Here is a 21,911-nt window from a genome sequence, read left to right as displayed (position 1 = left end):
TTCTGTCTCCTCTGCAGCCGGCAGCAGGTCCATCTAAGAAAGGCAAACCAGCTTCTGCAGCTGGTGGAAAATCGAAGAAGACCTCAGACAACAAAGAAGTGGCAGAGACTGAACTCTCTGTAAGTCTGATTGACACAACTTTAGACAAAAGCTTCTGCTGAAGGTTAAATATTTGCAGTGTTCAAGATGATGAAGATGTTTTCTTGTTTGAAAGTTATCCCTGAGGTGATTATGAGTCCAAAAGAAGAGTGTTATCCACAGTGAAACCAATTACACCAAACATTTCACAAGATTGCATTATAAACACTCTGAGTGTTGTCAGGTCACGTGGATTCAGGCAGTACTAGAAGGCATGCTTTTAGTGAGAACGAGCAGGAAGATAAAATGTAATGAGTCTTGTAGAGAATGGCGGTAACAGTAGGCAACATTAAGGCCCAAAGTCAAAGAGGAGCTTTTTGCTGTCTCAAGAGAATTTACAAGATGTTGCATAGCTCCCGAAGGTCCTGTATCCACTAATGATGTTTTCTGCACTGGCAGTGCCCACAACCTCAATTTCAGAGCGCTTCTCACTGGCGCTTACTGTTGTTCAGGTTATGAAAGTTGTTAAAGACCAGCTCCAGTCATGTTTTAAGACATATAAAATTCTCTGCTTCTCTGCGTCATGAATCTGCATAGTCTCCGTCCACTATGCAAATTTCCAACCGCCCCCTCTGTCGCGAAAACAAAACACGTCTCTGGCATCGTTTAGTGGCAACTTGTTGAAACTTAGCTAGCTTGAAATGTAGTCATTAGTAGTAGTAACGTTAGTAGTCAGTAGTGAGTTTGCAAAAATTAGGATGACGGTTACAGCTGGCTCGCATATCGCTGAAGTGGTTACCATAGGTTACACATAATGATATGCATATTGTCACCCCGTCCATTAACGGGATTGGCTCCTTAGCTTTGTGATGTCTCAAACCTGCCAATATGAAAACGTGTTGTTCAGCCTGTCCTTGGTACACTGCAGTTTAAAAGCAGACAGGCCCAGCCATGGAGATGACTGCTGATGTTGTCCCTGATATGTCTTGTAGCACATGAAGAACACCACATGGAGATGTTTACAAGGTTAAACACTTTTTCACTGGAGGGGTTCAGTAAGGCTGTTTTTAAATTGCTCTGTATGCTTAATACTTGCTTTTATTCAACGGAATTTTACAAAGAAAAAATTAAGACGATGTAAAGGAATCACTCATCGCGCATTAGCAGCAGAAATGAAAGGATGAGCTTCTCCTCCACCATTGTTGTCAAAGTTCAAATCTGAAGTCCCGCCCCTTCTGGATTTTGATTGGTCGGTGAGGGAGGTGTTTTTAGTCGCGTGCCATGTAGGTGTCATGTATTTACTGCCACCTAAAACCTAAAAATGTTCTACAGGTCAACTCTTCCTTGGTACCCCACTCTTGTCAAATGTTACATGAAATCTGACTGATGATACTTCTTATTTTCTATTTGTGTGTGTCAGGTTGAGGTGTGTGAAGACCTGGCAGCAGGTGTACTTCCTGCCTCTTGTCTACAGCAGCTGGACTCGAGCAACTGGAAGGAGAGACTCGCGAGTATGGAGGAGTTCCAGCGGGTAAAGGCTTTGTTCTTCTACTTTGATGACACAGTGAACTCTTTAACAAAATGATTCCATTAAGTTGTTAACATTTTTTCATATTTGTATAAAAGTACCATACCTTGTTACCTGTCTTGTCAATATGACACAAGTCGGCATGAGCTGAAATATTCAGTGTGAAATACTTTTGCATTCGATGTCATGTATGGATTTATGTGTGCTTCCAGGCTGTTGAGACCATGGATGTGGCTGTGATGCCCTGCCAGGCTTTAGTCCGCATGTTGGCCAAGAAACCCGGCTGGAAAGAGACAAACTTCCAGGTAATGTGCTGCCGCCAGAGCAGATCCACCTCCAGGAGAATGTTTTGTCATTTCTACTGGGTTGACTTCTTCAAGAGCTCCTTGAATGTGTTGCTGGATCTATACTCCTACTGGTGAATCATTAAGGGATTGGGATGCACTTTTTCTAACTCTAATATTTTCTCTCCCTGTGCAGGTGATGCAAATGAAGCTGCACATCGTGGCTCTTGTGGCTCAGAGGGGACAGTTTTCTAAGACGTCAGCCTCTGTGGTGATGGACGGCTTGGTGGATAAGGTCGGAGACGTCAAGTGTGGGGGAAATGCCAAAGAGGGACTGACTGCTATCGGGGCGGCCTGCTCTCTGCCGTGGACCGCAGAACAGGTTTGAAGCCTTTATCTACTGGGCTGTTAATCTCTCTTTTCTGTCCAGAGAAAATGATGAATGATATTCTGTATTTACACGGTTTGTGTTTGTTTGACAGGTTGTGTCGATGGCATTTGCACAGAAGAACCCCAAAAACCAGGCAGAGGCGCTCAACTGGCTGGCTAATGCCATGAAGGAGTTTGGCTTTGCTGGGTAAACAGACAGTCCTTATTATATTGAAGCATTTAAATAATTAAGTCAGTGTAATTTTTATAATAACTTTTATTTTAAACAATTCGGCGCATTAGTATCCTAAAAATGAAGTTACAGCACCTCAATGCCATCTGCTGACCTTTGACCTTTCCCTTTCTCCAGCATCAATGTGAAGGGTTTCATCAACAATGTGAAGACGGCTCTGGGAGCGACTAACCCCGCTGTCCGGACGTCTGCCATCGCCCTGCTTGGAGTCATGTACCTGTACATGGGAGCTCCTCTGCGCATGTTCTTTGAGGACGAGAAGCCGGCCCTCCTCTCACAGATCGATGCCGAGTTTGAGAAGGTACAGAGTGGATCAGGCAATTGCTGTTGTATATAATACATATGTTAATTTTTTCTCCCCATCTCGCCATCCTGGTGTGTTATTTACAGGGAAAGGGAATCTTGAAACCTCTTTGTATCTCCCTCACAGATGCAGGGCCAGTCTCCACCTGCTCCAAGCAGATTCACTAAGAAGGCAGCAGCAGATGACGCAGGTGATGACGGAGAGGAGCAGGAAGAAGATGGAGGTGGAGGAGGAGGAGGAGGAGGACAAGACATCATGGACCTGCTGCCAAGAACAGATATCAGGTAACCAACAGTGACAGTTCAGGACACGGGCTCTAAATAAGGCTGTTGGTCTGATTTCTTTTCATGAGTGCAGGTCGACTCAAAGACACAAAAATAATCAGTTAACAGAAATGCTGTTTCTTGATTGTCTGATGTTAGAAATCCCTGAAAAAGTGCAATTAGCTTTTTATATCAGTGCAATTTATTTGAGAGACTAACATAAGTAACACTTTTTTAAAATTCTTGGTTTAAAGCTCCAAGATTTTGAATTTGGCACGTGATGATGACGGCAGCTAATACATTATTTCATTTGACAACAAAATTTTATTCTTTATTTATTTATTCTATATAATAGGACTTGTAAACAATAATAGATTTTGGGGTCTTAATGACCAATAGTTACCAAAAGTATTGAAATTGCTCCACATGATTGCTTTAGCCAGCAACATTGAAACCGGCTGCAATGGCTGCAACCTTGTCTTTGCGCACAAATGGAGCCTGGTGGTTTTGAAGAGAGCGAACAGCTGTTTTGGATAAAAAAAGAAAGAAAAGAAGTCTAGTTTAGTCTTACAAAATGAGCCAACAGAAGGATCCACACAGACATAGATACTTACACTTAACAGTCTAAGTGCAAGTCCAATTTTCTGTCATATCTTCGTTTTACTCGGGCTGGAAGAAACTAACTTGCGTCTGAACTGACTAGGGGTTCCACGATATTATCAGTACATTATCGGTATTTGCATATTATGGCTTGACACTGACATATCGGCATCGGCAAAAAAAGTCACAGAAACTCGAGCCAATGAATAGAAGTTAAACAACTTTCACGACTCTTAACTAGCTAACAGTTAGCTCACATTCTCATCATTTTACCGGACTTAACGACATCAAACACGGCAAAAATACACTTGCGGCCAAAGCCGACGCTAACAGAGTGTAACATAAACATCAGTGCAAAACGAACTTGCATATTCATGGACACACACACACATGATAAAGAGTCAGTCTGCGATCACTGATGTCCTTGTAGTAGGTGTAGTAAACAAGGCCGGGCATGTCTCCCTCGCTGCCACGTTTTGGGGGGATGCTGCATTCAGGTGAGCTCAAAAACGTGAGTGATCAGACATGTGCCCTTTTGAATGCCTCTTCCGTCAAGCCTGTAAAAGGGTGCAAGATGTCTGTGGTATGGTAGTTTTTTGCCCAAAACATGTGCCTAATATATCAGTATCTCAATCGGCAAAAAGGGTTGGAGAATATCGGCATATTGCATGTTGGATTTCGGCCAAAAATCCATTATTGTGCATCCCTAGAATTGACTGAAATAAGTAACCTCTCGTGTCTCTCTTCCCTTTTAGTGACAAGATAACATCTGATCTGGTGTCTAAAATTGAGGATAAGAACTGGAAGATCAGGAAGGAGGGTCTTGATGAGACTGCAGCCATAATCTCTGAAGCCAAGTTCATCACAGCCAACATCGGAGAGCTGCCTCTGGCCCTGAAAGCCAGACTCGGCGACTCCAACAAGATCCTGGTTAGTGAAAGAGCCGGCCTGTCCGGCAGGATATCTGTCGATTTAACCTCAGTGCGGGCACTGGATCTGACGTCTGTCAGCTCTGGTTAAAATGACGAGCCCTCATTCTACATATTGTTTTACTTACACAGTTACTTTTAACTCTCTTTTTTCCTTTTTTCTCAGAGTGGAAAGTGTACTGGTATTACTTTGAGCCTTTTTCAACATGGCTTTGATATTTTCACTTTTCCTAAATCTCCAAAAGTTGTTAAACAGAAGATGATAGAGCTGTAACAAACAGTTTCATTTGCAAGTTGTGTTTAAAATGATGTTATAAAAGACATCTGCAGGCGTATCTGAAGATTTTGTTTCTCCTGCTTGAACACTTAAGTGTTAGACCTGGAAAACGACCACAATTTATTCATTGAGAAATTGATATGATTTTAAATAATATACATTTTACTCGTTTTCCTCTTATTGTGAAAGTAGTACCTAAATCTTCTGGTAAAAACAAACTGTTTGTTTGTTGTGATGTTCAGGTCCAGCAGACGCTGACGATCCTGCAGCAGCTGGCCACAGCCATGGGACCTGGACTCAAGCAGCACGTTAAATCAATGGGAATCCCTGTGATCACTGTACTGGGAGACAGCAAGGTATGTGGCACACACTCACATCAGAAATACAACAATTGTAAGCCCTTTTTACACTGTGGTTCCGACTCGGCGCCGTAACGAAGCTCCTCATGCAGCCTTTGCCGTTTTACATTGAACCAAGCTACGCTGGCTTAAAGCCGCCCCAGTGTGTGTTTTTACACAGGGTTCAGGTGTTGCGGAAGCAAAACGTGCACAAGCAAACAGCACGTCCTTCAAATACACACACACACACACACAGCACTGTTGCGTAAAGTAATGTTTGTAAAGGCCTTTGAATTTATACTTTGTGTCATAAAATGTTTAAATGTAAGAAGTAGATCTTAACTCTTAGAACTCTGCCACAGAAATGAGTCTCTTACTGCCTACATTGATAGTTTTGCTCATTATGACGTTGAGTTTTTTGCTTTTAAAATGTGTAAAAACAATCACACTCACTTTGAAAATGTTGACTGTATATGACAGGTTCAGAATAAATCAGATGTGGCCTAAGAAGATGGAACCATGTTGAGCTGTGCTGATGACAGACATTTCTTTTGCTCCCCTGCAGGTTAATGTACGAACGGCTGCCATGGCCACTCTGCAGGCCTGGGTGGAGCAGACTGGTATGAAGGAGTGGCTGGAAGGAGAAGACATGTCAGAGGAGCTGAAGAGGGAGAATCCCTTTCAACGACAGGAGGTACTCCCATACACAATGTCTTACTGTCTTGTTTCAGGAGGATAGTCTTTTATTTCAGTGTCTTTGATCTGCTGTGTGTATTTTAGGATTTCTGTCAGGAATAGAGACGGGTGTTTAGCAGTAAAACCTTTTTTTTTTTTTTTAACCTCCTAGCTGCTCGGCTGGTTAGCAGAGAAGCTGCCCACCCTGAGGACCGTCCCCGGGGATCTGATGCTGTGTGTCCCTCAGCTCTACAACTGCCTGGAGGACAGAAACGGAGATGTGAGGAAGAAAGCTCAGGACGCCCTGCCCACCTTCATGATGCACCTGGGCTACGACAAGATGAACAAAGCTACTGGGAAACTCAAAGTATTAAACATATATATTGTGCTTAGAGTAGACTAACAAATAACTAAATTCAATGGTCCTAGGCAGTACTTAATGCATGTCTTGTCACATTAATGTTTAATGTTTCCCTGTCCTCTCCTCTCTGCAGCCGGCCTCTAAAGATCAGGTAGTAGGCATGTTGGAAAAGGCCCGAGCAGTGATGCCGGCTAAACTTGCAGCTCCTGCCAAAGCTGGTGGAGGGAAAGGCTCTGCAGAGCCGCGGGCTCCTTCAGGTTTGTTTGAGATCACTTTTAGACTCATTACAGCCACAATATCAGATTCTCAGTGTTTATACTCATTTGTGGAAGTTCAGTGTATGATGTAAAGTCGGTTTGGGTTAGCTGATAGCTCATAAACTTTGGCTAAGCTAACTAAATATGTGCTCAGCTTTGACACAGACCCGTCCTTTTATCCAGCATACCTAAGCAGAATTTTAAAGGTCTGGAAAAATATGAACAAAAGAAGAGTATGGAAAATGATTTATATATCCAGAGTAGACTAATGCCCCTATTCTGTTTAATTACATATATCATACAAGTAGAGTGTTTTTAATTGCGTTTGAACACGGCAGCCAGGGCAGCCAAAATGTTAACCACCGTGTGAGAAACATGTACACAGAGCTGCCTCTACTTCTGTACGTCACCGCCAATGACTGTATATATAGATGGACAACGCGTCTCCATCTGCTCCCTTTGTACGTAATTGATGCCAAAATAGCCCCTGTGATAGGCGCTGCCATCTTGCGATGGTGACGTCAAATGGAGCCAGAGACTGCGCAGTAGAGATCGGCGAGTGAAGCGGCCTTAGCCACTTCCGCTAACCAAAACACACACTTAACTTACCGATAAAACAGCAAGGATCACCGCCTGCAGAAAAGCTCTGCCACAAGTGCCTCATAACCGACTCACATCCCGACATCTGTGACTACAGTAGCGTGATGTAAAATGGTTAAATGCAAGTCTTTAAATGGCTGGCTCGAACCACCGAGAATATAAAGCTTGGTTTGCCAAGGATTGTGGGAAAAAAACATATTTACCTGCTTAATAAATATCTAGCTAATTTAACATTCATACCATATTTGACTTCAAATTACAAACAAGGCTAAAGATTTGAGTCCAAAAAATTATGAATGTGCTGGAACACTGTTTATTTCACCTCCCTTTTTTATTAGCAAAGATCAAAGTACAAAACAATCATGTGACAAATATAACGGTAACAGCTGAAGCCAATTAATGTTAATTCCTTCATCACTGAAAATCTGTCTGCATGCTGGATTTTCTGCTTGGTCAAAGATAATTTATGAGGGTGAGGAAACAACTTAGTGATTCCAACTTCACTTCGATAAACTACACTTAAAAAATATAAGGAAATTTAGCTCTGCATGTTATGATAGACCAGTGTGAAATATCAAATATATGGATCAGCAACTGGTTAATAAATAAATGATGTTAACGCACTTGAGAAAATGTTGACCTCTGCATCTCTTCTGCAGCGTCCAGAGCCCAGCCAGCTGCTGACGAGTATGACAGCAAACCAGAGGTGAAGAAGGTCCGAGGAGGAGCGGCTGCTAAGAAGGTATGTGTCTGTCTGGATTTTTTTAATAAATATTTTGACTTCCAAATGACTTGTAGGTACAAAGAGTTTTGGAATTGCTCCAGAAATAGATTTGTATTCTACTTATCATTTCCATAATGTTGTAACACGCTGCCAGTGGCAAAAACAAGCACTTTTAGTGGATGTACTTTGATCAGACGTATTTGCAACACTATATTTCATGGCAGCTGTTAAAACCTGTTAAGTGGCTGCCAGCTGAAGCAATTCCAAAACTTTTTGTACATACACGTCCGTTAGGGCCTAGGTTTAAAAAAACACCAGAATTCCCCTTTAAGAAAGAAAATCTGTACCTGTCTAAACCAATGACTGTATATATAGATGGACGACGCATCTCCATCTGCTCTCATTGTACGGAATTGAAACCAAAACAGGTGCTACATTCTTGAGATGGTGACGTCATTTGGAGCCAGAGCTACACAGTAGAGATCGGCGGGTGGAGCGATTGTAGCCACTTCCACTAACCAAAACACACACTTAAATTACCAATAAAAACAGCAAGGATCCCGCACGCCGGCGTATTTAACAGCAGAACAGCTCCTTGTGTTGGTCTGAAGCAGACGTTCACAGATATGGAAACTTCATTGACTGTAGTGATTGTTTTAGTTAAGTTTCCTCTCGCTGATCCTTCTCTAATCCAGAACAGATCGGCTGCAGGAGCCGTATTTGTCAACAGAGCTGTCAATCATCCTTTTTACAGCATCAAATAACTAATTGAAAATAAACATGTCAGAAAAATGAGCACTTGGACTTTAATCAGCATGATAAGAACTAACTATAATGACAGAAACCATGTTTGATAAAAATGTATTTGGCGTGTATTTTGATTTTATAGTTTGACTCATGTCCCATCTGATAACATGGAGGAGGCGGGCTTTATGAGCTATACGGCAGCCAGTCAGCAGGGGGCGATAGAGATGTTTTGGCGTCACTTTTAGGGAGCTGTCATGTCGTCCATCTTTTTGTACAGTCTCTGGTATAAATATTCCCTTGTCCACCATTTGTATCTGTTTTCAGTTCGGTTGTTGTGTATATTGTTTCTTCTGTCTATGCACAACATTTTGGTTTCATCATTTCACAACCATGAAGTGTAAACATAATGTGGTTTTTCTACTCACCCAGCCTTCCTCCCCTCCCGAGGAACCCACCCCTCCCCCTCCCTCCAAGGACAAGGACAGTAATGCTAGTAAAAAGCCCCTGGGCAAAGGGAAGGCTGCTGCTGGCAGTCAACAGGTAGATGTGAGGCAGGGGTCCAGAACGTCTTTAACCTTCATCACCGTTTCTCAGTGGGCAGATGCTCTCTGCCTCTGTGTGGTCAGGACTCGGCTCCTGTTTCTCTAATTACTAATATTGAGTGTACACCTGTAACATGAAGTGCACATTGCTTGTGAGGTGAAAATATAACATCAGACGTGTTTTAAGCTTCTAACATGAAACTACGTGTCATCGGGATTTATGTGCATGAGAGGTCACATGTTAGTTTGAGGTTTGGGGTCACTCTGCTACATGAATGTGGGTGTGTTTCATGGTTTAAAATCACATCACATCTGTGTTTCTGCTGTGTGTGTTAACCTCTGCTGAGAGCTTCTCAGCATAACACCCTTTATCTCCCGTTTCTACTCTTAATGTCTGTCACCTACAAACACACTCACACAGACATTGTTAGAACTATTATAAATACAGATCCACAGACAGACAGAGCCCATTGGTTCATCTCCTCTCCCTCACACTGTGATGTTGCCCCCCCCTCTCACAGGGTGCAGCTGGTAAGAAGCCTGCAGCCAAAAATGCGAAGGATGATGAAGATAGGTCCGGGCCAATCTTTGTCCTCGTCCCCAACGCTAAGGAGCAGAGGATCAAAGAAGAGAAGCAGCTCAAGGTACCTGACTGACTTTTCAAGCAAAAATATTATTGGATATTCACTGGGAACTATTAGTTTGAGAAGTATTCGCCAAAACAACACAACTCGTTTTGAATTTGTTCATCACACAGGTGAGCCGCGCGTGAAGGAGGCTCTTTCTTACAGATGTTGCCTGTCGAAACAATCAACTCTAAATGCATGCCGTGGTCCATGTTGTGCTTAGACTTATGAAATGCAAGTTTTACCTGGCAAAGTGCAAACCATGCCAAATTAAAATTGCATTTTAAAACTTCAGTCCTCATTTTCGTTCCACACAGAACTCTTTGACGGCTGCAGAAGTCTCTGAATTTTCGGTTCCGAATCTCACAGTGCTGCACCTGTTTTACTGGCACCTGGCACTAATGCTTTCTTCTTCTCTTGTTATTTAATGGCAGTTCGCAGAGATAATACTCGCATGAACTAAAAAAAAAGTACTATTCAAAATGTATGACCCATCCCTTCTGAATAGCACGTTTGTTTGCATATATGAGGTAATTAATGACAAAGCTTACAAGCTGGGCGACGTAAACTAAAAATGAAAGATTTTTTTTTCTACCATTTTAACAGATTTGATGCTTCATCTTTATTTGTCCCTGAGGGGCAATTTGTCACGATGACACGGCCCATGATTAGTTTTCCTTTTAAATACTGGTTACTGTTTTAGAGTTGGTTCAACATATTCCAGGTCTCCTGCTGTCACTTGATGTCTTCATGTAGTTAACCTGTGCATTCTATATTTTGATCTGGCTGCAGGACAATCTAGCACTGTGAGATAAAGCCTCAGAGATCAACCAGTGAGACCTGACTATTGGCTGTTTAAATCTTTATCTCCACCCTGTAAAAATTACAAGACATGTTCTGGTGTCTTCCTAACCCTAACATGGACAATTTACTCTATGCTAATGTCGCTAATGCTACCTGCATTTGTGCAAGGCAATGGGGTGCCATTGTCTTGTAGAAGTCACGATGCTGCACACTTCTTCCATTGCCTGTGTGCCTCTGATGCTGAAATAAGTCAGTCTTGCAGCTGCTCTTAGTTGCCACAGACTTTAAAGCTGCTGCCAAAACAAACCACTTCACAACGGCTAAGGAGACTTTTTTTTGGGAAGGAGCTCCTCGCTGTTATTAGCTCTTGCGCGAGCCGCCATGTTGACATTAGACTTTCAAGCTTCTGTGAAGTTTGGGAAACTCTAGTTTTCTGTTAAACATCTTCCTGAACTATAAATTTGAATGAATCGATGACACTTTTTTGCTTCTCGGTGTCTCTTAGTATAAAAATGACCAAAATACATAGTTTGATGGAAATGAATTGCATGGAAATAAATCACCATCTAAAATCATGAATGCGCCAGCTCTTGGTGCAATGTAAATGAACTTCTCTAGTTTTCTGCCTCTTAAGTGTTACAAGAATTTTGCTCTTAAAACTGTTTCTCTTGTAAGATTCTGAAGTGGAACTTCATCACCCCGCGAGACGAATACGTGGAGCAGCTGAAAACTCAGTTGTCCACTTGCTTTGCGAGGTGGCTGCAAGACGAGCTCTTCCACTTTGACTTCCAGAGACACGTCAAGGCTATCGGAGTCATGATCGAGGTAGTGCTCAGTCTTATTTCTACAAAGTGAAGTTAAGAGTTGGCTGGTAGTTATAAAATCCTGATATGTGTGTGTTTGTTTTGTCAGAGAATGGAGAGTGAGAGCGAGGCCACCATAAGCTGTCTGGACCTGATCCTGAAGTGGTTCACGCTGCGCTTCTTTGACACCAACACCACCGTCCTGATGAAGGTGCTGGAGTATCTTAAGCTGCTGTTTGCCATGCTGAACAGAGAGAACTACCACCTGACGGAGTACGAGGCCAACTCCTTCATTCCCTACCTGATACTAAAGGTGAGCACCATCACACTCAGAATGTAGTAAACAAGCCTCTCTGAAGCTTCCTGCTCACGCTCCTCTCCTCCTCTCTCCTTCAGGTCGGAGAGTCGAAGGATGTGGTTCGCAAAGATGTCCGGGCCATCCTGGGGATGCTGTGTAAGGTTTACCCTGCATCCAAGATGTTCCCTTTCCTTATGGATGGAACCAAGTCCAAGAACTCCAAACAGAGAGCTGGTAGGTCTCTACACAGGAGGGCAGAACAGCTAAGGCCTTGTGGGTTAAAAGCAAAAGCACAGTCAGCGGGATGGGGAGGAAAGAAATAAGCGTGAGCATGGGTTTAGTTTCTATGGAAACCGTATCTTCACATGCGCCATTATATGATAGAGTAGTATTTCCCCATTGTGTTTTATTATGTAGCTTATATCCCGGTTGCAGGCAATTTTCCATTTGAAAATAAACCACTGAACACACAAGAGCAGCTTTGTATGTACCGTATTGGTCGGAATATACGACAGGGTTTTTTTCCCTCAAGATACTGTAAATCGGAAAAAGTGGGATCCTCTTATATTCTGGGTCTAGACTTTTAAAGGCCAATAGAAGCATATTGATGCTTGACAAGATCCATCAAATACAAAATGACGGAGCCTGATTCCAGGCCTGTCCCGCCACATACGACTGGTTGAACTTTTTGGCACTAGTGTCATCACTCTCACCATTTTTCAGTCAGAGATTTAAAAGGTAATGGGAGCAGCTGCACAAAAAGAGTGCTCTGTAAAAAAGATGCTAAGTGCAGCGCCTTTTCTTGAGGCTGCCCCGTATGTTCTCTCTGCATTGGGAACAGAAGGAAAAACATGCTTATACTAATATAGACACAAGCCCTAAATCTTCATAAAGCTCTTCCCATACGAGCTCTGTTCCACTGTAAGCTTTGTGTTTCTCTTTCCCTCAGAATGTCTGGAGGAGTTGGGTTGTTTAATAGAAGGCTATGGGATGAATGTATGCCAACCCACTCCTGCTAAGTCTCTGAAGGAGATCGCTGTTCACATCGGCGACAGAGACACATCAGTCCGAAACGCCGCCCTGAACACCGTGGTGGCCGTCTACAACGTCTGCGGGGAACAAGTCTACAAACTAATAGGAAACGTAAGCTACAGTTCATGCTTATATGTTAAAAACCCCCAAATCCACCTTTGTACAATTTAACAATATTCTTTCCCCCCCGTACTGTCCAGTTGTCAGAGAAAGACATGAGCATGCTGGAGGAGAGGATCAAGCGTTCAGCCAAGAAGACCCCTGCCGCTCCTGCCAAGCAGAGCGCCCCAGAGAAGTCTCAGAGAGAGCACCCGACAAACCCCAACGCCACCTTCCTCCGCAAGCCCGCACAGGAGGACCCCAACAAACTCAAGTAGGTCACCTCTGAGCCAGGGCTGCGAGAGGCTGTAAACACAGCCGGATGAAAAACCAGGAAGGAGGATAATAATACTTACTGAGCATTAAGTTTATTTTATCAAGGAACAGGAAGTCAGTGCATTATTGAACTGTTTATTTACAGAGGTTATTGAAAGTGACTTTAAGAGTGCATATTACAGACTAGAAGATAATAAGTGCAGATAATAACTCAATATAATTCAATCATCGGCAGCTTTTTAAAGAGTTACATGACATAGTTAAGAACATGTTACACTGTTTACATAAACTCCCTTCTTCCTAGTTTACAGTTATTGATGGTTATTGTAAGCATCTGCTCAAAACTACTTCTCTTGCTACATATCTTTATCTAAACTATTGTAAGTTCTTCCTTATTACTAGTATTAAAAGAACGTCTTATACACCAAATTTTAGGGTAATTAATTTAGGAGTGCATTGTACAGTAAGTGCTGGTATATACAGTTACAGTACAAACTAGAAGATAATAAGTGCAGATAATAACTTGAGATAATGCGAACATCGCTAGCATTTTAAACGGTTATCTGACTGGTCAAGAACACGTTACACTGCCTATTTAAACTCCCTTGTCATGTTTATTTTACAGTAATGAGTATTGTAAGCATCTGAAAATATAATGCAGTAAAAATGCATTATTTAAAAAAAACAATAATAATCCAGGACAGGATAAGAATTTATTTATGTTTTATTGAAAATATAAACCAACTTCCTCGTTTGTAAGAGTGCTACTGGGGTAACAATTTAGCTGAAGGTCCAGTTTTGTTATTGTATTTTTGCACAAATCCCTAACCACTGTGGATATGATTAGACGCTGATGACAAAGAGTCTCTTGTATTGATTAGTTTGTGTAAGAAATTAATGTTTTCATTCAGATACAAATGTTGAAACTTTGCAAAGTTGTACACAAAAAAAAAAATGCTAGTGTGGACGTACCCAAAGAGTCTCAAGCAGCCTACATACAAAGCCTTTCTTATAATCTAATATAAAACACAGGGATGAAAGTGGTAGATCAAACATTATGATCTTAAAACATTAACACAGTAACACTCTTACAACCCTTTATACAACACGTGATCCTGAAAAGTCTGCTAATACCATTCATGCCCTTGCACTAAGTTTGATTGTATGAAATGTATTTGATAGAAATGCTTTCAGGAAACAATGGTGCTTCTGCAGGATGTATGAAAAGGATATGAATTTGTGTTGGCAAAAATTTACTCCACAGAATCACAATTAGACTCCGAACCAAAGGACGTTACCACTTCACCACCGCCCCTCCGCTACTTTACAGTACACACTTCTGAAAACAAACATGCTTCCTAAATATTAAAAAAGTGAATTGCACTAAAGTCGTGTAAACGGATGTGAAACCCCATTTTTCCAACAGTTTTCATGCATGTTTTCTGCTCTTTCAACCATCGTCCTCTTTAATCTGTCTGATCCATCACAGAACTCTTGACTGTAGTTAGATTCATGCCATAAATCTTCTGAATGTTTGTTCTGCTCGGAACTAATCTGTCCTCTTCTTCTCGTCCTGTTTTACTGAGTCACTGCATGTCGGGTTGCTCTCACAGATGCATATTATGAAGGGAAATTGGCACTCGACTCTCTCCTCTGTGTCTGTGAGACCAACCTGTGTGTGTGTGTGTGTGTGTGTATCATCTTTAGCTGCCTGTGCGTCTCTTAACCCTTCATCTTTCTTCCTGTGTGATTTCCTCCTTTTTCTGCTCTGCCTGCCTCCCGTTCTGGAGCAGGATAATGTATCGCACGTATAGGATGTAAGTACCTCCTCCTCCTCCTCCTCCGCCCCTCTTTTCTACATGTCGTCATTAAAGGACTCCTCTCTGAATGCAATCTAATGTCCACCATTCATAAAACTAATGAACTGGGACGTTTTCAGTGACGTTTGAGCTGAGGTCGTTGTGCTTCTACAAATTGTTGGTAAAGCACCAGACTGATGCTCAAAATGTCCTGCAGTCACTTTAACTGTGGTTCATTCTTCTTCTGCCATCACCTCCTGTCTGACCGGTGCATGTTCCTGTATACTGTGGCAGGCAATGTGACAAACTGTCCTCTGCTTAGACTTAAAGAATCCTGCCAGCTACAAATATATATAAGGACACTTTAAGTTATTTATGTATATTAAGTATTAGGGATGCACGATATTATCGGCACGTTATCGGTATCATCCGATAGTTCATTTTTAAGCCAATATCGGCCATCGGCCAACACGCCGATTATATAATTAACAGATAAAATGGGCTGCTGCATACTTGATTAAATGCCCGACCTCGGCGCAATGTCCCCGGCGCGAAGAAGACCTGCGCGGTGCAGTGTGATGACGTCACGTGTGTCTACCTGCAGCATGAGAGCGTTAGAAGCCAAAATGTCCGTGGTGTGGACGTTTTTCAAAGTGTCCGAAATAGAAAGCAAAACTGCTATTTGCAACGACTGCTCAGCTTCGGTGATGCGAGGAGGAGCCAAGGCAAAGTCTTTCAACACTACAAACTTGATCAACCATCTCAAGACCCGTCACCCCGACCGGTGTAACAAATGTGATAAGAGTAGCACCATTATACTGTGCGCTAATTCCAATAATGAAGAGAGTTGATGATCTCTGCAATTAGGTGTGCGGGAAAAAAGTATCGGTATCGGTAATCGGCTAAACGAGTTGTAAAATATCGGCATATCGGATATCGGCAAAAAATCCAATATCGTGCATCCCTATTAAGAATTTAAATATAGGTCACTTACTTTGGCCATTAGATCCTTCCCCGCACATTTCATGATTAAGAATATTTTTGTTATTAGTTTAATGGTGTGAAATTTGAAATTAAGGAAAATACTTTTTAATCCTTTTCAGCAATTTTGTTTTTATAAACCTCAGTTTGCAGTTGTAATGTATGTATGCACCTAGATCCACAGTGAGGCAAGTCAAGAAAATATGGAAACTAGGCTTGGGCGGTATCCTCTTTTTTTGTTTTTTTTTATACCATAATAATTTCTTTCCACAATACTAGAGTATAGGGTATATGAAAGTATTGGGGGGCGGAGTGCTTGAAAACTGCGGAGCGGCGTGTTGGAGGGGGAAGTCAATGTCACACAAGTCTTCCTACACAACCCAGGATTATACGAAATGTTAACATAAATTATACGACTTGCAGATCTCAAGGACGCACACACACAAAAATAACAGCTTCATTGGTCGCTGATATTTTGGCGTGCCAGTTTCAAGTAACTCTCCGGAGCCGTCCTCCGATTGCAAAGTAGCCTATAAAGGTGCTTTTCAACGAAAGTACCAGGAACTTGTATTCAAGGAACTAAATGGTTCCTGTGGCCCATTGTTGTCTGCGTTTCCAGGGCGACCTAAAGTCCCGGGAGGATTATGCAAATCAGGCCAATGACTTTATGAAGAAGCAATAAAAGTAAATGCACTACACCGCCAGTCCAGTAGGTGGCGGTAAGAACAAGATGAAGGCCATACAACAAAGATGACGCCACAAAACACGACAAACAGGGCTGTATCATCATTTGTGTGACTACAGTTAGCCTGTTAGCATGGAGGAGATTCAACTTGCTGTTTTGATCATGCTTTAATGCATTGCAAACAATCTTGAGGCACAATGATTACAGTGAGCTTGAAGCTGCAGTCTTTTAAACATGGGGGGTGAAATAAAATGCTGCGAGTACTCGGCCAGTCAGAAACGATCAGCGCTGCAGGCCCCGCCCTGAAAGTTCCTGGACCTGGTAAATCAATTACCCTGGAACTAAATTTAGACCCTGGTTCCTACTGTCGAAATGCACCTTAATTTAATGAGGTCATCAGCTGTCGGTATAATACGCATCACACTGGCAATAATAGGTGTTGCATAAACGGATGTTGCGTGGACATGTTATCATCTTTAGCGACAATTTTTCTGAGGCGCACAGTACACACAGCTTCGCCAACATTTGCCCAAACGGGGCAGAGGTATCTTTTTTATTTTCACAAGTTAATCCTCGCCTGTGGTTGTAATTTCTGCATCAGTGTAATAGAAAAATGAGAGTCTGCATTTCAATTGCTTCAAAAATCCAGATGGTTGGGATTTCTAAATATCATAGTTTACCGCAATACCATGATACCGCCCAAGCCTAATGGAAACTCATACCCGAGACTTAAATCTTCACGGTCTCTGATGCATCACAGTTTGCACATAAATTAATTACTACACAGTTCTGTGTTAGAATATAAGTAATTTGACAGTATAGACCAAATTACAGTGCTTATCTCTGCTAGTCACATACCCAAAGTGTTATTTGTGCGAAATCAAAGAGTTACATAGGAGATAGTTCGATTTTAAAAAAGGCAAACGTGTTTATTTCTCTTGTAATTTTCAGCTCCAACTGTTACATTTTAAGGTGTTACAATTTATCAGGAACCCCTGGAGGGTAAATCATGTTTTACATCTGGTTTATTCATTTTTAAATCTGTGACCGATTTAGTGGAAAATCAATTGGATGTAAACTACAGCTTGACTCATTGGTGGAGATGTACAACCACGAGGCAGTAAGACAAGTGAAAGCTGCAAAGCAATGGGAAGTTTGTTGTCGTCGTTTCCCTTTAAGGATTCGGATGTTGTTTATAGATCAGTCCTGATCAGCTCCAGTCCTGACTGTCAATCTCTATAAGATAAGAACATCGACACTTGAATACGTTACTAATAGAAAAACTAATATTACTGAAGGGTAAAACTACTGAACACATCTTGTCATTCAAATGTCCAAACATCCGACCATTTTAGAAGTCTTTATAAATACATTAAAAAAAGCTGGTTTTAAAGCCGAAAAGTAAAAATTCTTCCATTCTCCAATTTTATTTAACGTAGTAAGTGCTCTATGAAAGTGTTTTTACCACCTGAGAATCAGATATTGGAAGTCAAACCTTTTTATGACAGTATGTGAATATATCTGATGGTCTTCAAACTAATAAGTAAAAGCTTGTGTCACTCAGGACTGGAGTTAGATGGCACTGATCGAAAATACACTGGATTAAATATACTGTTCTCTCCAACCCCCCCTCTCCCACCGTTCAGCCAAGCCCGACAGAACGCCCAGCACAGCGAGTCCTCCCACCCGTCCTTCCCTAAGGAGTTCCAGTTAGACTTGGACATGATCGAGATGGACCAGAGCCGAGTGTGCGAGCTGCCGGACCTCGTCCAACACAAGCTGGACGAGCTGCTGGAGCCCATCAAGATCCCCGAACCCAAGTATACACACTTACATGTTTCTAATCTGCTGTTGTAACAGACTTTGAAGCACACACAAAAGTGAAAACATTAGTTAATATCATTTTTGTTTTTACAGGATGCATTCTGTCTCTCCACACTTTGACGACCTCCACAACAGCACGGCCTCCACCATCAACTTCGTCATCTCTCAGGTGGCAAGCGGTGACATTAACACCAGCATACAGGCGCTGGCTCAGGTATGCAAACATACTGTATTTAGATAATATGGAGTTTCCAATAACATAACGTGTCATAATAAAAGTATATAGCAGCTTCAAGCATTGAGTTTTTTGTCCCTTCAGATTGACGAGGTGCTGCGGCAGGAGGACAAAGCTGAAGTCATGTCGGGACACATCGATCAGTTCCTCATCGCCACTTTCATGCAGCTGAGGCTCATCTACAGCACGCACATGGCCGACGACCGGCTGGACAAGAAGGACATCATCAAACTGTACAGCTGCATCATCGGAAACATGCTCTCTGTGAGTCACAGCCTGCTGATGTGCAACATATACTACATGTGTGTGGTTGATTCAGAACCTAAGATGAGGACACAATATTGTTGACATGAACCACCTCCTCCTTGTCTCTGTCTCTCTCTCAGCTGTTCTCCATGGAGTCTCTTGCCAGAGAGGCGTCCATGGGTGTGCTGAAGGACCTGATGCACGGCCTGATCACGCTGATGTTGGACGGAAGAGTGGAGGACATAGAAGACGGACAGCAGGTCATCAGATCAGTGAACCTGCTGGTCATCAGAGTCCTGGAGAGATCTGATCAGACCAACATGATCAGGTTAGTGTGAAGGAACTTAAATAACACCATCATCTGTATCGGACTGTCACATTAGTCCAAACAGTCTCACATGTATTTGTTTTTTAATGCTAGTTATTTGTAGATCTGCTATGAGTGGTCCGTTTAAATGGCCACAGTATTAACTAGTACTGGGTGTCGCTGATAACGGGATTACACTCACTGAAAAGCCGCCTGGCGTGAGTGAAAGCCTCCACATCCAGCTGACATTACATGTGAGGGTAGCAGCAGCGTCAGGTATGTGTCACCTGCGATGTGACTGGCATGACAGTTGAGTGTAGGGCTGGAACCCTATACTCAACGCATGTGCAGTAAACAGTGGCTTCACTGAAGTTGCATCTGTGCCTTTTTAAATGCTCGACTCACCTTATGAAGTAGCTTACAGAGCTGCGTCATGTAAAAAGCTGCACACTTACAGTACTATTTTGAGGTGCTTTTATGACCTGTCAAAAGATATAGAGGAGCAGCACGTGTCTGAGAGCGTGTGTTGGTGGATGTATGTTTATTAGGGGTAGGAGGGGCTTGAAAATATTTTCATTGACCAAAGGGGGGTCCTACAAGAAAGTTAAGGAACCACTGCATTAACCAACCACAGGTGACATAAAGGACAGATAGAGAAAATGGTACCTCTGAGCAAAACTTAGATTACTGCTTTCTTATCTTATATGAGAAGGAAACTGGAAGCTTAGAAATCAATACATTTTAAACACACTCGCGCACTTGGTGATTTGACAGTGGGACAGCACTAAGCACTCACGGACTCTGAGGCAGGTTCCCGGTAAGTGTGTGAGTGTAGCACTGCCGCACTGGTAGCTAGCAGGGTTGCAAACTCGACATGGCCAAAACAGATGGTTGGCTAAAATGTGTGTTTTTGTGATTCAAATGAAAATAAATTGAAATGGTGTTTAAATAACTTGAATACACGTTGTTATTATTAATACATTGTAATAGAAAACCTTTTTTTTTTTTTCTCTGGGAGACACCAAAACACAGACTGCGACTTATATTCTGGAATTTACGGTTCTATAAGAAAGAATATAGCCTTAAAAATGTGTCGGACAACTTGAACACAAGTTAATCACTATGTTGTAAAGATCCCTACAGTCCTGTTTTTGCCTTACATTAGTTTTGACTGAATCCAGCTGAGGGGGCAAAGTCACCTCTTGGATCTTTGTTTGTTCTTGAATAATTTTCTTGTCAGTCTGTTTAATCGACACCTTCCCTCCTCCCTCCCTCCCTCCCTCCCTCCCTCTCTGCAGCGCCCTGTTGGTTCTGCTTCAGGACAGTTTAGTCACAACAGCTGGTCCCCCCATGTTCTCTGACCTCGTCATGAAGGTAAGAAGAGTCACAGCAGAGGACCTGACACACACACACCCCTGACCCTGCTGTCCATTAACTCATCTGTGTGTGCATGTGTGTGTTTAGTGTCTGTGGAGGATGATCCGCTTCCTCCCAGAGACCATCAACAGCATCAACCTGGACCGGATCTTACTGGACGTCCACAACTTCATGAAGGTTTTCCCCAAAGAGAAACTCAAGCAGCTGAAGAGCGACGTCCCACACAGAACCCTCAAGACCCTCTTGCACACACTCTGCAAGCTCACCGGGGCCAAGGTAGCACACACACACACACACACACACACACACACACACACACACACACACACACACACACACACACGCACGCACGCACTGCATTTCATCATATTCTGAGCAGCATTCAGTTACATTCTCCTGCCATGTTTGATATTTATCTTTTACTTTTTGAGTTGTAATCTGTTTGTTTTTTTGAATGTGCTGCTGAACAGATCCTGGATCACCTATCAATGATCGAGAATCGTAATGAGTCCGAGTTGGAGGCCCATCTGAGGCGGGTGGTCAAACTCCCTGGGAACATGTCGGGACACAAGAGCGACCGCGGCAACGAGAAGGGCGGTCTGCGCATGGTAAGCAAAGCAAATACACAACACTTCAGTAGCTCCTAGCTTCAGGATGACTGTAAATGTAAATTAAAAGGGAATTCCCACGTTTCTAAACCTGGACTGTATTTTAAGTGCTCTGAATGATCACTGGCTACAATATGTTTTGGAGTTACTTTCTCCAGTAGATTGTTTCAGCGAGCGGCGGCAAAATGGGATGTAACATGCATGAATCAAGTAAAAGTGCTTATTTTGGCCTGATAAAATCAGGGTTTATCTCCATGTCTGGTGGCTTTGAATAGTGTGTATGTGAAAGTAGTGTGATGGATTGAGGGGTGCAACGATTAGTCGTCATCAATCACAAAATTAGATGCCAATTACTTTAATTGTCGATAATTAGTTGGTTACATCATCGCACGTTTTCCGGAGCTGAGTTTGCTGAGGGGTGAGACATCTCACATCCTTACTATCTCTGCTGAGAGTTGCGCATGCAAAACAGCGACTTGGAAGAAATAGGTAAACAAAACATAGCATATGGCGGCGGCAGATGCAAGGCCATCGCTACTTCAAATGTCTAAAGTCTGGGAGCATTTCACCCTCCACGCTGCGAACAAAAGGATCGCATGCAAGACTTGTAAAGCGGACTTTGCTTTCCACAGGAGCACTTTGGACCTGTGGATATGCTGTTGTTTGCTTTTATTGCTGCTATTTTGCTTGTCCTTGGTCAATTAGTCGATTAATTGTTTCAGTAATAGTAAGGAAAATGCTTCACTAACTGGGCGCCACTTGTGATTTATTTGTGACCGACA

At 42.4% G+C, this 21,911-nt stretch overlaps 1 protein-coding gene across 2 annotated transcripts in view; it reads left to right on the top strand.

The window, feature by feature from the left end:
* Nucleotides 1-21,911, top strand: part of ckap5 (cytoskeleton associated protein 5) — a 37,163-nt gene that overhangs the window by 11,852 nt on the left and 3,400 nt on the right. The window contains exons 14-41 of one of the 2 annotated variants that reach the window (XM_069685939.1): nt 18-119; nt 1,499-1,609; nt 1,819-1,911; nt 2,087-2,272; nt 2,373-2,467; nt 2,630-2,813; nt 2,943-3,100; nt 4,435-4,609; nt 5,128-5,241; nt 5,789-5,917; nt 6,071-6,265; nt 6,393-6,516; nt 7,776-7,858; nt 9,017-9,127; nt 9,651-9,773; nt 11,235-11,384; nt 11,472-11,675; nt 11,759-11,894; nt 12,610-12,803; nt 12,893-13,065; nt 14,861-14,884; nt 18,179-18,352; nt 18,450-18,570; nt 18,676-18,855; nt 18,978-19,165; nt 20,443-20,518; nt 20,609-20,797; nt 20,992-21,129. In XM_069685939.1, coding sequence (XP_069542040.1) covers nt 18-119; nt 1,499-1,609; nt 1,819-1,911; nt 2,087-2,272; nt 2,373-2,467; nt 2,630-2,813; nt 2,943-3,100; nt 4,435-4,609; nt 5,128-5,241; nt 5,789-5,917; nt 6,071-6,265; nt 6,393-6,516; nt 7,776-7,858; nt 9,017-9,127; nt 9,651-9,773; nt 11,235-11,384; nt 11,472-11,675; nt 11,759-11,894; nt 12,610-12,803; nt 12,893-13,065; nt 14,861-14,884; nt 18,179-18,352; nt 18,450-18,570; nt 18,676-18,855; nt 18,978-19,165; nt 20,443-20,518; nt 20,609-20,797; nt 20,992-21,129 — 3,930 coding nt within the window. The remainder of the gene's footprint in view (nt 1-17; nt 120-1,498; nt 1,610-1,818; nt 1,912-2,086; nt 2,273-2,372; nt 2,468-2,629; nt 2,814-2,942; nt 3,101-4,434; nt 4,610-5,127; nt 5,242-5,788; nt 5,918-6,070; nt 6,266-6,392; nt 6,517-7,775; nt 7,859-9,016; nt 9,128-9,650; nt 9,774-11,234; nt 11,385-11,471; nt 11,676-11,758; nt 11,895-12,609; nt 12,804-12,892; nt 13,066-14,860; nt 14,885-18,178; nt 18,353-18,449; nt 18,571-18,675; nt 18,856-18,977; nt 19,166-20,442; nt 20,519-20,608; nt 20,798-20,991; nt 21,130-21,911) is intronic. The other variant, XM_069685940.1, reaches the window with a different exon arrangement.

This window comes from Semicossyphus pulcher, unplaced genomic scaffold, assembly GCF_022749685.1.
Source record: "Semicossyphus pulcher isolate SPU_LCO1_2020_fin unplaced genomic scaffold, fSemPul1.0.p SCAF_8, whole genome shotgun sequence".
Taxonomy (NCBI): domain Eukaryota; kingdom Metazoa; phylum Chordata; class Actinopteri; order Labriformes; family Labridae; genus Semicossyphus; species Semicossyphus pulcher.
This window is presented reverse-complemented; position numbering and strand designations above follow the sequence as displayed.